This window comes from Leptonychotes weddellii, chromosome X (assembly GCF_054177405.1).
Source record: "Leptonychotes weddellii isolate Sample4059 chromosome X, ASM5417740v2, whole genome shotgun sequence".
Lineage (NCBI taxonomy): Eukaryota > Metazoa > Chordata > Mammalia > Carnivora > Phocidae > Leptonychotes > Leptonychotes weddellii.
In genome coordinates this window covers 88216743-88231897 of record NC_138385.1, presented here as the reverse complement: position 1 = coordinate 88231897, position 15155 = coordinate 88216743, and the positions used below count along the sequence as shown (strand labels likewise).

The 15155-nt window shown below is 40.2% G+C and overlaps 1 protein-coding gene across 2 annotated transcripts in view; it reads left to right on the top strand.

Moving 5' to 3' along the window:
* The window catches only part of POLA1 (DNA polymerase alpha 1, catalytic subunit), a 293805-nt gene that overhangs the window by 182684 nt on the left and 95966 nt on the right, over positions 1-15155 (top strand). For both annotated transcript variants that reach the window (XM_081809030.1, XM_081809031.1), the window contains exon 35: positions 7476-7592. In XM_081809030.1, the coding sequence (XP_081665156.1) occupies positions 7476-7592 (117 nt within the window). The remainder of the gene's footprint in view (positions 1-7475; positions 7593-15155) is intronic.

Here is a 15155-nt window from a genome sequence, read left to right as displayed (position 1 = left end):
TGTATGCCTTAACTGACACATCCATTTGTAACCATTCATGTTGGAAAGTCACAGTTGGAATAGTACATCCCCAAGTCACTTGTAGCTTCACATAGGGAAAAAAAAGTCTTTTATGAAAAGATTTGTAATACAGTAGAGATTAATGGAATGTGGAGAGGAAAATGCTTTCTGTTTCTCATGTAAAGTAAAAGCAGGGCAGCTTGGAGATCTTGTATTCTTACTATTTGTATTTTGTTAGATCTCTAACATCCACGGTACATGGCTGGGTTGCATGAGTTCTTTGTGCTTTGTTGACAGTTGACAGACAAAGCAAAATTATTCCTGAAGCTAGGTACTGTGTACTTAGTTGTGACCTATTATAGCCTACAAATGTAGCTTGCTTTTGAGTTGGATGAATAGGGAGAGTATTTTATAGAATAGGCTTGAATATACTGAGAGATTTTAGCTGCCCATACAGAAAGATATATGTCCTCCATTGAACTTTTTACCCCCGAAACGTAATTTTCTTTATAAAATGATTTTAAGTATATTTTCCCCTGTTGCTTGCATGGCGATGATTTTAACTGTTCTACTATTGTCCTACAGTGGTAAAATAAAATTGCTGGTAATTGTTGGCTTTCTCTGCTCACAGTATAGCAGGAGGAGATGGCTTGCATGGGGCTCTTTAATGTACCTCAGGGACATCTTCTGATGCTCAACCTCTGATTGCAAATTAAAATAACAGGGCTGTGGTATTGGATTTGGTGTGAGGCAAAGCAGAACAACTTGCTAATTTATCATGTAATATACAATTGCTGAGGTTGGAATTTGTCCACTTGTGGTGCTATTCTGTGTGCTTAAATGAGGACCACTGTTTGCATCTAACCTATCATAACAGTTTGGGAGTGCCCCATTATCCTTTCAGCAAACTGATGGCAGAGTCTGGTCCTCACACAAATGATAAGATCAATAAGTTTCAAATAACTTGGATGAAATGACATGTGACTGTTCATTTAAAGAGATATCTTACTTTAAAAATCAATTTTGGTAATATTTAAAATTCTTAACATTGACGAGGCACTTTCCACTTCTCTTTTGTTTGATAATTTTGTTAAAAATATTTTTGTATCAAGTTCAGTGAATAGTTTATATATGTATATTTCCTGATTTGCTCTTTCATCTCCTACCCTGGCACCTCTCTGAGACTTACTAATAATCACTCTTTGACAGGCCAGCATGCTGCAGTGTAGAAGATTTAACTTTAAAAGCAAAATTATGTTCCTGTTAAAACTTCCCCTGGAGATCTTAGGAAAATTTTCTCCCAGTTTTGGGTGCAAATGTGGGTCAGAAAGCAATTTGTTTTTTGATATTTCTGGAAATCCCAAATCACAACATGTCATTCTTCAAAAGCAGCTGTGGGCCCATACTGTGCACTGTCTGTAAGACCCATTTTACACTGGGGATAATTCCATGACAGAAAAATGTGATTGCAAGGGAACCCCAGAACATTTATAAATGGTTTTGGGTGAAAAGAGTGTCTGGTGTGCTCAGAGTGCATATCATTTGGGGAGAGGAGCAGTTAATGGCCATTATAGGAAAATAGTAATGATGTGATGAACTCTGTAAGAGCACGTATGCTGGCAGACCTTGCCCCGCGCTGCTGTCCCCGCACTCCTGGAGAGCCAGTACAATTGAAACTAAATCATACGTCAGCGCACTACTGTGGTGTGTTGTGTCTTCAAATCTCTGAGGCCTGAAATAAAGCAGACACCCCTTCCTCTTCCCTCACCGTCCATTCTGCCATCTATAACTTCAAATCTAGTACAGTTTTGTCAGGAAAAACATGGAAGGTTCACTTATGTTGACTACATCATTCTATTATTTTGCATTCAAATTGCAAAGCACCTCCACCTAATCTTACCAGTTACCCATCATTGTAGCTCTCCATTTTGGTTAACACCAGGTGGAAACTGACCAGGCTCTTTCCTGGTTGGAATAGTACATCTTTAACAGTGTCTTGTCACCTGTAGCTGAGCACCGGTGTTCCCCAGTAGTGGAGGCGTGTGTAGGGTAGTAATAATATTGTACATTTAATGAACAGTGTTGTGGGCTCTGAGCAACCTTATTAGAGTAAATACTATTACCTCTTGTTTCGTATATGAAGAAACTGAGGCTCAGAGGAAAGGTTCAGTGACTTACGTGAAATTACTCCTCAATAAATGGGTGGGGAGAATCCACATTCACGTGCAGTTTTTCATAACCTTGTTTCTGTATTTTTCATTGAGTGTGAACCTATGTGCTAGAGACGGGAGAGGACACCAGCGGTTCCAAAGTGGGTCATCCCCCAGGCCTGACCTTCCAGTTAGGGAGGTAAAATAAGATTGTTCAGGGACAGTGCACAGCATTGTATGCTCGGTGGCAGTAGCATAGAGGGAGAAGTCCCTCGAGGGTGGGGAGGTTTCACAGGAGAGGAGTGGAAATGATGCTCAAGGAATGGCCATGTTAGGCGAAAATTCTACAGCATGAGCCAAGACAAGGAGTTGGCAATAGGCAAAATGTGTTGAGGACTGTGAGAAAACCAATCCAATGGGACGAAGAGTTTGTGTAAGAGAAAGTCAGGATGGGATGAGGCTGGAAAGATTTGGAAGCCAAACGAAAGCATGCATTCTCTAAGGAAGGTTTACTGCTGGGGGGCATGGGAGTGAAGGGCCCTTGGGAAGCTACACTGGGCACATCTTTACACTGGATGTGGGAGAGAATGGAGTTTGGGAAACCAGGTAGGAGGCTGTTAAAGTAGATCAACTTTGAGGTCTGGGCTTTGGTGAAGTAGATGACAATGGGACTGCAAGGCCAGTGGATAAATTGGGTGACTGATTGGAAGTGGGAGGAGAAGGACCCACCATATATTTGATTCAAGAGTATGAGAACTGTGCATTTTTCTTTCTCCTTGGAGTTTTAGACCCTTATTATTTTCTGTAAACTGGCTCCTGTGTATTATTTTGTTGCTTCTGTTCATTCATTTATTCAGAAGATTTTTTTGAGTGCCTCCTCTGTGCCACATTTCCAGGTCTGGATGATTTCTGTGTGTGCATCCTTCTAAAAATACAAAAGTACACAAATGGGTAAGTTTGTGTTTAAGGTGCACCTACCAGGAACGCCTCAGTTACAAGTGGAAATTGATCCCTTTTTAGCACGTGCAGACAGAGACCATTTTAGTTGAGACCTCAGAAATATAATTTAGCAATCAGAACCAATCAGCATTTGACATAATTTCGTACACAATGATTTCAAGGAATTAGTGATGCTGAAACTAAAGTAACAGGTGATGGATCTTTGCATGTTTTGGTAAAGGTTTATTTTGCTGTTGGCCAGGGTGGCTTCACCTCTTTTGAACCCTCTACTTATAAATGTGGTTAAGGTAGGCATCTGAAAACGTAATGACTTTATTCCTGTTGGTTGTGACAGTTTGGTATTTACATATGGCATTGCATAATAAAATGACATATTTGGATGGCACATATCCTTGGAGTGGTTCTGGGGGTTTTCATAAAACCCATCCCTTTTTATAGGTTGGACTTCCAAAGAACTACACTTTGTTAATTTTTTTGCCATTGACTTGGCAGTGTAACTTTGGGCTGTACATTATTTCCCAACACGGGAAATAAAAGTAAGTTTAGTTTTGTCTTTGTGAGTGGATTTTTTCAGTGCTAGTATTTGTAACTAATATTTTCAAAGACTTGGCATATTTAATTTTAACAACGCAGATGGTTCTTGAAAGGTAGATTTGGCTTAGTCCATTAATATTTGCTGGGGGAACAAAGGGTAAACCAAAGTGTACTTGGCAAAATCAAATGGAAGCAAAGCATATATTGAATATGATTAGGGTCTGTTTCCCCCACAGAAGAGTTTTATTTAAAATACACCATGACCAAAAGCTTAATTATCAAAATAAAACAAGAGGAATCAAGAGTTACAGGCTTCTGATACTGTGTTTCAGCCCCAGTTCCCTTCACACAGTTATCAGCATGTGTAATTTCCATGCATAATAGCACGAGTTATTGTTGTCATTTGTTAAAGGGAAATTAACAGATAGTAAGTACAAACAAACCCAAATAAGTACTGAATAGAGAGGTGACAAAGAAGAAAAGACCTCTTTAATGTTAATTATAACTGGTAGGAAGTCTAGACAAATTATATTATCTGTTTTCTATATGATTTGAAAGGACATTTAGTTAGTAACTCTGTCAGAGATAGAGTTAGGTGTTTGCTTTAGAAACAGGTGAGGTGACAATTTAGCATCTCCTTGGTTGGCAGCTCGCGAGTGAGTCATGAAGTTGTAGTAAATTGATGGAATCAAGTTTCCAAAACACCTGAAGAGAGGTTGAGCTTTTCGAAGGGTATATTTTAAAAATTAAAGTATAATTTTAACTTATAGGTTGTATCCCAGTAATTAAAAATTTATTGTCTCAAAACATGGAGGTTGTTGCCTGTCTGCTTGCTTTTTAAAACTTTTGTTTAGAGTTGAATGAATTACAACTGGGATTGGCATCGTTAACTGATACCTATTCCGAAATGTGTAAATCCTTAGACAGCAACTTTAAGGTAGCAAAGCCAAATGAACGATGAAGGAGTTGTCCAGTCCTGCGTGTGTCATACATGGTTTGCTTGAATTCTACTGCTTCCTTTATTAATATGCCTAAATGGGTACCTCCAGAAACAACTAGTCTTGCTGTTAGTATTTATAGGCTGCATTGAAAATTTAATACCTGCTGCGGTCAGCACCACTACCTTCCTCTGTATCCCCCATGCCTAGGACAGGCTAAACCGAAGTGTCTGGTTTCCTTAATTTTGAGGGGCCATTGATTGTGAACTGCACTCTTGACTTAACAGTGTTTTTGAAGGAAACAAATACATTATTAAATGTATATATCAATTGTAAACACATCTGAGTTTCTGAAATATCAAAATGTGAATTAAAATCTTGTCCTTAAGGCAGGAAAATACAGTTATAGGCCCTACGAATTGGAACAGAGAGTTGCCTGTGACTCAGAACCACTAATTCCTTGTTCTAGTTTGTGTTCTGCTGTGGTAGTAGTAGTTTGTCTCAGGTAGGATCCACACGACTCCAACCCTTGTCCGTCTCGTTTGGCATTTTTAGTTGGTACCATACAACTTGGTTCTTAAAGTCAAACCTTAATGAATTGCTTTTAGTCTTTGTGTGTGTGAACCTTTCTTATTTAGGTTGTCATTTCCTGAAAGTCTGTACCTGGGGCCTCTTTGGCTGCTCCACACAATATTTAATGTAATTCCGGGCATATATTAAAGGTTTCATAAGGAGTCCTTGAGATCCTCTATCTGAAAAGTTTAAATTTTAAAATGGCTCAGTATATCGATTGAAGACAGGAATGAAATTCACTGTGCATGTATTGACTAGGTGAATTTTACAATCTTTAAGGGTAGTATATTTTCTTTTAGTCAAAAAGTTCTACAGTCTACTTTCTCTGGCTGTGAAAGCCATAAATGGAGCTGAAAGAACTGATTTTTGGGGCTCTCTCTTGAGTCTGGTTGTAGTTTCTTCCAAGAAGAGCCTATTCTGAGGACTGAGGTCACACAGCACAGCAATGAGTGGGGACATCCCGCAGATTTGGATTAAAGCCATGTGGCAATGTTAATAAGTGGCAGATGAAGGTTCCGAATGTAATTAAGCAGCATTTGTATATATACTGCTCTTACCTAGGGAGAAAAGACCAACAAGTTGCTCAATCGAGAAACAGAGAACAGGGTTAAACATGTCATTGATTCTTTTCTTAATCACATCACACATAGCTCTCTCTGGCTCTCATTCTTTTGCATGTGTTATTCTCTCTGCCTAAGTGGTCTTGCCTGCTTTCTCCACCTACCAAACTTCTACTCACTCTTCAAGACCAGCTCAAAAGTTCTGCTTCTCCAGATACTCCCAAGACACAAAGACAGTCATGTCCCTATTTGCAGCTGCCTGCTTGGGAACACCATGTAACCGGGAATGCACCTTGTACCCCAGCACCTCAGCCTACTTTGCTTCACCTTATTGTGCCTAATACATGCAGCACTAAACCCACAGACCCTGATGTCTTCATAAGAATGCCTGAGCTTTGGGGCGCCTGGGTGGCTCAGTCGGCTAGGCATCTGACTCTTGGTGTCAGCTCAGGTCATGATCTCGGTCGTGAGATCAAGCCCTGAGTTGGGCTCCACACTCAGCCAAGAACACCTGAGCTTTGCTCCACCCCATTTGTGCAGTTTTGTATCCCTTTTTGAACAGATATGTTTTATAGCAAACATGATACTGATTTAAGATAATAGGCATATTGTTATCACATCTCTGTGAGAAAATTCAAACAAGAGCAGGAGGAGAGGGTAACTGAAGAAGGAAAGTGAGAAGAGAGTCTAAAGGCCAGAGAAGTGGGCAATGACTATTTCAGAAGTGGAACAAGAGTGGTTGGTTGAAATTGTCCTTGGAAACATTGCAGCCGGTTTTATGCCTCCAGATTATGTGTGTAGAAGAATCTGTCTTAATTTCAAATAATTGCTTACTTTAAGTGTTTCTTATATGCCGAGTATGGCTCTAAGCGTGCTAAATATATTGCATCATTACAACCTGTAAAATACTGTTGTTGGGCCTATTTTACAGAGAAGGAAGCTGAGCACAGCAATTAAAAAAGTCACTAGCTAGTAGTCATTCAGCTACTGGGAAAGTCATTCATTTCTACGTGGTATACTCTTTTTTTAAGATTTATGTATTTATTTTAGAGAGAGCGTGCACACAAGCAGGGGGGAGGGGCAGAGGGAGAGGGAGAAGCAGGCTCCCCGCTGAGCAGGGAGCCCGACATGGGCCTCGATCCCAGGACCCCGGGATCATGACCTGAGCTGAAGGCAGACGCTTAACCGACTGAGCCACCCAGGCGCCCTACGTGGTATACTCTTGACTTTGATAATGGTCTTTATTAATGACTGAAAACCCATCCGTGTGTAATCATATAAGCTTTTATTGGGAGGTTTTACTGTATGCATGCCAGGGGGTATATATTAAAAAGGGAAGAATATCTCATGTGATCTTTTATTTTTTTAAAAAACTTGATGAGTTTCCCAACTGTTAAGGTTGGGGCATAGATCAAAGTGACATGTCAGAGAAGAATGATAAGGAGCTATTTCAGAATCTCTAAGGAAGTTTGAACGAAATGAGTCCATCTTGAAAGGGTTTTTGTTTTGCTTTTTTTTTTTTTTTTAAAGATTTATTTATTTATTTGAGAGAGAGAGAGAGAAGCAGATTAGCAGATTACCCGCTCAGTGCGGAGCCTGAGACAGGGCTTGATCTCACCACCTTGTGATCATGACCTGAGCCAAAACCAGGAGTCGAATGCCTAACCGACTGAGCCACCCAGGTGCCCCTGAAAGGGTTTTTTATTTGTATTTGTTTGATGGTGGTAATAAGACTGAAGTGTTCTCTTTCTTCTCTAAAGGGCTGGTTGATTTGTGAGGAGCCAACGTGTCGCAATCGAACTCGGCGCCTTCCCCTTCAGTTCTCCCGAAATGGGCCTGTTTGCCAAGTCTGCATGAAAGCTACACTTCGGCCAGAGGTAATAGTCACATGATGCCAAAGAACTGTGTAGAAGGGGGCAGGGGTGTGTATTTTCCCATCCCTTAGCTCTGAGAGGTAGATATTTGGTAATTGCCCTCTGGAAACACCCTACTACCACACATGTGTATTTTTAAAAAATTCAGACTTCAAAAAGATAAATGCTTCATTTTTTCACATCATGAACAATACTACACTTATAGCTAAAAGACAAACTGACTAGTTCTCACAGGAATTACTCTGATTTCTTTGGTTGCCACTTCATAATTACACGGAAGAAACTGCTTTTGTAGAAACTTGTCCTTGGACTAGGTCAGAACCCCTCTTGTAAGGGCCACAAAACCTCCCAAACCTGTGCCCTAAAGGGTTTATTGTATTTGTATGGGATTCCATTGTTTATAAGGGACAGCATATCCACTTTTTCTCTACCTTAGCACATACACCTGAGGGAGGAGGCCAACTATCATTAGTGACTTCCAACTAGGGAGCACACTGTCTGGACACACCTTCCTGGTAATTAAAATGCTTTCCTTCTGTTGTACCCTTGGAGCATCATCAACCCAAGTAGTATTCCCCAAACTCTGGGGAGAGAAATGTTTGAAGGTCTTCCTTGCAAAGAGGGTTTTGTGATCAGGTACATCCAGCAAACTCTGGGCTAGCCAGAGTTAAACAAGCTTATTGCAGATTGTCTGAGAACCTCTAAAATGATAATATGCAATCAACCTCACCAATACAGGCCTGTAATGTGCCTTGCTTTCCAAATTTGTCTGGCCCGAGGATTTATAAGGATTTTGCTGAGAAGAAGGTAGGAATAAGGAACCTGTTATTTACTTTTTTTTTTTTTTTAATGCAGAGGCAGGGTTCTGTAATCGGGTCTTGACTTCAGGTCTTTTCACTGAAAAGGGTTGATACACAGGCTAGTTTTAGGAAAATATTTTAAAGTTCTAATGGCTTCTTATTTTAAGATAATGGATCATTTCACAAATATTAGCAAGGAGTCAGGAACTACAAATGGCTACTACCATCGTATATTCCCTTGTTCTTTTGCATAGCCATATGTATTTTTTTAAAGATTTTATTTATTTATTTACTTACTTATTTGAGAGAGAGAGCCACTGAGAGCACAAGCACGGGGGAGGGGCAGAGGGAGAAGGTGAAGCCGACTCCCCGCTGAGCAGGGAGCCATGTGCGGGACTTGATCCCAGGACCCCCGGATCATGACCCGAGCCAAAGGCAGACGCTTTAACTGACTGAGTCACCCAGGCGCCCCGCCATATATATTTTTTACATGGTTTCAGTTATGATGAAAATATGCTTCTGTATCGTGTTTATCTTTTGTCAAGCATCTGTCTATGTTGTTACATCATTTTCAGTACGAAAACCAAATTTAACCGTTTTCTCTTGTTGGACATTTTAGGCTACTTTTACTATCTCTTTATTAGAAAATTGTAATGAATATTCTCCTGCTTACATTATTTTTTGTTATTTGAAATATTTCTTGAGAATAAAGTTTTATCGACAATACATATCAAAATTCCTAAATACAATATGGTCTGATTCGTATTGCCACATTGCTTTCTTAATGGGTTATCCCAACTTAAACTGTAGCTGGTACTTGATGCATGTACCGGTTTACCACTGTCTTTGCAGCATTTGGACATTATCAGTTATTTTTAACTAATTTAGTAAGGATAAAATGTTCCTTGCCTTATTTTGTATATCTTTGATAATTAGTAAAGTATATAGTTTTTTTTAACAAAAACATGAAACAGGTAGTGGGAATTAGGTGTTGTACTAAGTTGGACTCATCCCAACACTTGGATTAGCAGGTGTAGGAAGAGAACAAAAGTATATATATTTAGGGTGACTCATCACTCCACTTGTAGACTCTAGGGGAATCACCTGGCTTCATGAACCGATGCTGCCTTTGAGACTGCTTAAACATCTAGCTCATCAAGTCAAGTTCAGTGAAAATTGACTTACTTCTTAGAAAGTCAGTGAGTTTTATGATGATTCCATTGTTCGTGAGAGAAAATAAAAGGAGAGTGGATAGCTAGTAGATTGGTAGCCCGCCAGTAAATGTTGATGATGTTATTGGTAGTGGTTTAATACATCAGGTCACCATTTATCATTTAGTATCTTTTTTTTTAATGAGTGAGTCAACACAGGCATTTTGCAGTACTTTTTCCCCTTCTTATCCTTGTCCTCAAAATGGTGACATTTTGGCAGGCATTTACCAAGGTTATCAGCTACTCTTGACAGGAAGGAGCTTTCATAGTGTAGGGTCATATTGCTTGGGTCGTATTGCTGCTCAGAACATGACCCTTTGGGATAACTGGAGGTTCAGAGCATCCTGGTTGGTGATACTGCCTGTAGCTGTTCCTCACAGGGACCTTGACAGTGGGTCTGAGCCCACTCTTCTGCAGTCCATTTGGAGTTGCTAGTGATGAGTTGGGCATTGCTTGCTTCTGCGTATGAGGTTCCTGGGCTTTCCTAGTAAGAGGAAAAAGCTGCATCTTTCCAGAGACCATTCCAAAGAAGCTCCAGAATCAGTGGTAGAAGGGACAGGATCATTGTAATTACCATAGGGTTTTCTCAAGTGTCTGTTTTTCAGGATTATGCTTACCTGACCCTTAAGTTGTAGGGTGCTGTGCCTCAATCATACATTACTTTCATTTGATAATTATTTATTGAACACCTACTACATCCTAGGCACTGTGGAGCTGGGGGCACACCAACAAACAGGACATTTTCTTATTTATAAAGGTAGTTTCATATTATGTAGATTATATAAAATTGATATCTGTGGGCAAAAATAGGCATTTGCAATTATCTGTTTGGACAGAAGCACCAGACTTTCCCAATGCTTGCCTAGTGGGGGCTTTAAATACTTTGTTCCAGTCTGATGGTAAAGCACTTGCCTCTTACCATGCCAGTCTCATCCCTATGTAATAAATCTCTCATTTAGTCCTCGGTTGCATTTGGCTTGAGTACTTTCCAGGATTGACTTGGGGTATAAAAGCTGGCTCTTCTTCTGACTTATGTTGCCAGAGTCATAAGAAAGCTGGGACAGTTTTGTTCCCAGGGTTTTAGATGTGTCTCTCTTCTCAGATACCTTTAGAAAAAAAAAAAAATCAGTAAAGTTTTTTTATGTTCACAGGAATTTAACAGTATTCAAATTGCTGATTATTAAAAATACATTCTCTGATTGTTCTCTGTTACATGGGAAGTGCACATAAATTCAGGAATTCAAGCTTCAATATATGCATGAGTTCCTAAATAAATAGAACTCTTTTTCACACTGTAGGTAGACACAGGACTTTCCCAAGTTAGAGAATACATATTTTACTATCTCTTTATTTCAGGGATGTGGTTTTGACTCCTTACGGTGACCAAAATCTGTGTGGCTGTGAGGTGAACCGACAGGGGATTCTGTATTATGTAATTCACCAAAACTAAACAGTTAGTTTGTTTTGTTTAGTTTGCACTATAAAACTAAGATTTCAAACTAAATTAAACTTTTTCTCACTATAATTTCTGTTCTTGATACGGAGGTGAGAAAGCATCTACATGTGACCCCCTGGGTTGTGGCAGAAATCACTGAGGAAGTTTCACAGCCCCTGGAGTAGAGTGCTGTGATGGATCCCTTCATTCAGTTGTTTATTCAGCTAAATTTCTTGAAGGCCACTTTTAAGGAAAGTAGTAGAATGACTTCTAGTTCTACTTTGGGATACCCTTAGTCTTTCTCACATTATCCTCAGTTGTAAAATTGTGAAAATCCCTTATAATGGAATGTGTGTACCATACAGGACTTCGGCCTTCAAAGGAGAAGAAGGGGTAATACTGAACTTGTGGTCATTGTATGTTACAATTTCAAAATGGTTGCAGCTGAACAAAGTATTGATTTGATAAGTAGGTTAGGGACAGTGAGAATATTGCCAGGCTACCTGAGACAGTGTCTTGTTTCTGCATAAGATGAAAGCATGAAAATAACTGTGATCTCTTAGGGCAATAATTATGAGTCGTGCAAGAAGAGAACCTTAGAACTGTGATAGAAAGTCTTAAACATCTGTACCTAATCACTGGTTACCATCTAGGAGACAGTGGATTTTTCCCATGAAGGGTCTTTTGGACTTGCCCATTGTGATTTTGATGTTCCTGTTTGTTGATGAAGAGTTCGTTAAATTCTACAGACAGCTTTTTTTAACCATGAAGCAGATGCTCACTTTCTTTTTCAATAGATTTTTTTATTTTTTTTTATCAAGGTGAAATTCACATAACAAAATCAACCATTTTAAAGTGAATAATGAAGTGGCACTTAGTACATTCACAAATGTTGTAAGACCACCACTTCTGTCTAGTTCCAAAATGTTTTCAACACCCCAGAAGAAAACCCTGTACTCTTTAAGCAGTTGTACCCCATTCTTCCCCTTCTCCCAGTCCCTGGGAACCACTGATCTGCTTTACGTCTCTATGGATTTACCTATTCTGGATATTTCATATACAAGGACTCATATAATATGTGACCTTTTGTGTCTGGCTTCTTTGACCTAGCATATTTCTGAGGTTCATCCGTGTTATAACCTATTTCAGTACTTCATTCTTTTTTATGACCAAGTAATAGTCTATTGAATAGATACACCACAATCTGTTTGTCCATTCATCCATCCATGGACATTTAGGTTGCTTCTTTCAATATACTTTAAGGTTTATTTTATTTTCATTAGCTAGACAGATCTTACATTTGGCCTAAATATGTGTTGCGTGGCTCACTTGTTGGTCCTCGTTCAGCTGAATGCTACTGCACAAAGCTAGGCTGATCCCTTCTTCTGTTCCTGCGTTCAGTAAGCACTTAGTCAGCACCAGCTCTGCCTGCTTTGACAACTTTTTAGATACTTAAAGGTAGCTATCTTCCTGAGCCTTCTCCTCCTTGGCCCAATTTTCCTAGGTCTTCAACCATTTCTCTAGTGCTCTGCTTTTAGAATAATCATCCTAGTCTAGAGTTTGTGTCCCAGTAAGGTGAGGAGCCTAAAATAGCATGCAGCCCTTCAAGTGCTCTTGCTAGCACTAGTCTGGAGCAGAATAAACCTACCGCTGCTAACTTTTCTAGGTAGTAAATTTCTATGAAGTCTATTTAGGGTTGCATTAACTTTCCTAGTATCCATATTCACAGTGTTGACTCATTTTGAACATTCCATCTACTAAGATACGTAATGTTTTCGCACATGCAACTGCTAAGCCATGCCTTACTAGGTTTTCTTTTTTTTTTAAGATTTTATTTATTTATTTGACAGAGAGAGCATGAGAGGGGGGAGGGTCAGAGGGAGAAGCAGACTCCCCGCTAAACAGGGATCCCGACGCGGAACTCGATCCCGGGACTCCAGAATCATGACCTGAGCCGAAGGCAGTCGCTCAACCAACTGAGCCATTTAGGCACCCTTTACCAGGTTTTCTGAGATTCATGTGTTTTTTTTTAGATCTATCTATAAGACTCCATTAATAGTGGTTAGTTTCCTAAGTCTGCTGTAACAAAGTACCACAAGCTAGGTGGCCTAAAACAAGAGAAAGGTATTGTTTGACAGTTCTGGAAGCTAAGTAGAAGTCGGAAGTCCAGGGGCGCCTGGATGGCTCAGTCGTTAAGCGTCTGCCTTCGGCTCAGGTCATGATCCCGGGGTCCTGGGATCGAGCCCCGCATCGGGCTCCCTGCTCCGCGGGGAGCCTGCTTCTCCCTCTCCCACTCCCCCTGCTTGTCTCTCTCTGTCAAATAAATAAATAAAATCTTTAAAAAAAAAAAAAAAAAAAGAAGTCGGAAGTCCAGGGGACAGCAGGGCTTTCTCCTCCTGAAAACTGTAGGGAAGAATCATTCCTTGCTTCCTGTAGCTTCTAGTAATCTTTGGTGTTCGTTGGCCTATAGGCACATCACCGCAGTCTCTGCTTACATAGTCACGTGGCCATCTTGTCCCTCTGTAGCTCTGTCTCTCTTCTCCTTCCTATAACAATACCAGTCATATTGGTTTGGGGCCTACGGTAATCCAGTATGACCTCACCTTCATTTGGTTTTCTCTGCCAAGACCCTATTTCCAAATAGGACTTCAGTATATCTTTTTAGGGACACAGTTCAATCCATACGATAGGAATTGTACTGAGCTTAGGGAAATGGAAACCAAAAGTAACAGTAGCTTAACCAGAATAAACATTTAATTCACTAAGAAACTTTAATTTTTTCTCACATGACATAAATCCAGGGGTGGGCTGTCCAAGATGGCAGTGGTGGCTCCCTAGTGTCATCAGGTGTGCAGGTGCCTCCTGCCCTTCTGTATTGTCAGCAGTGCCAGGCTTTTACTCTCAATCTGCACATGTTCCTTCAGGCCATCACAAGCTACAAGACAGAGAAAAGGTTGAAGGGTCAAAAAGATGCACCTCCCACCCAAGTCAGTTCTTTGAGCGGCCTTTCCAGAAGTCTCACCCAGCATTCATGCTTACATTTTGTGAGCCAGAAATTAGTCACATGGAGATAATAGCTTATTTTGTTACCAAAGAAAAAGAGTAGACTGGATATTGGGAGCCAACTAGCAGTCTCTGTGACCAAGACCTTCCATTGAACCCTGTGAAATGTTGTCTTGTTATGCCCAGCCCATCACTGTCCCATTGTGGGTCTTTGGATCCTGATTCTGCTGTGCACCCAGCCTTTTGGCTTCTACAAATCTGATGCTGTGATTAGCCTTCCCTCTTTTATCTTCTCCAAAATATTGACTAAAATGTTGATGTGCATTTATGCACATACCAGTGGATAGATGCCTTTGTCCAGGTGGATGCTGCTCCATTTTAATCAGCACCCTTTGTGTAGCATTGTTCTACCAGTTGCTAATTATCTTGACTTCTGGCTTATCGTTCTCCACAAGGGGTTTCTCCCAAGGAAAAAAACCACAACATCGCTGATGAGATGCTGATGGTCTCATGGCTTTGTAACTATTTTGGCCCCTGGAATAAGAAATTATGGGGTCTTTTTCCTTTGGCAATCTGGTATTTTAAGCAGTATATTTAAGAATGTGCTGGCTTTTACTCATTCTCTACCAGAAGCCATGTGCTTAAGGAGAGGAATCCTATAATCTCTTAAAATATGGTTCTGGTGGTTGGCCAGGAGAGAGTGTGTAAGACTCCATGTAATGACCCTGGCCAAAGAGCCTTGAGTAAGTGTGGGAACCACAAGACAGGCCCATAATAATAAGTCATGGAATGTGATATGGTTTGCTGATAAATAGTAACTAATTAGAACTACAAAAATAATTATTAAACCATGGACCTAAAAGAAGTAAGAGGTGACCTAATAGTGAAAATTATGTACGGAGTTTCTAATCACCATAGTGGAAAAACAGAAAATCGCAAAGAAACTGGGAGACATAGGCCCTGCCTTTCATAGGCCTCTGTTCTAATGGAGAAGGTAAGGAAATACAAACTCTCCACATTTCAGTGACCAGAGGGAGAAAGAGGCAGCCACAGCTTTGTGATCAGGGCACTCCCTAATCAGTAAGGTAGGAAGGAATGATAATGGGGAGATGAGGAG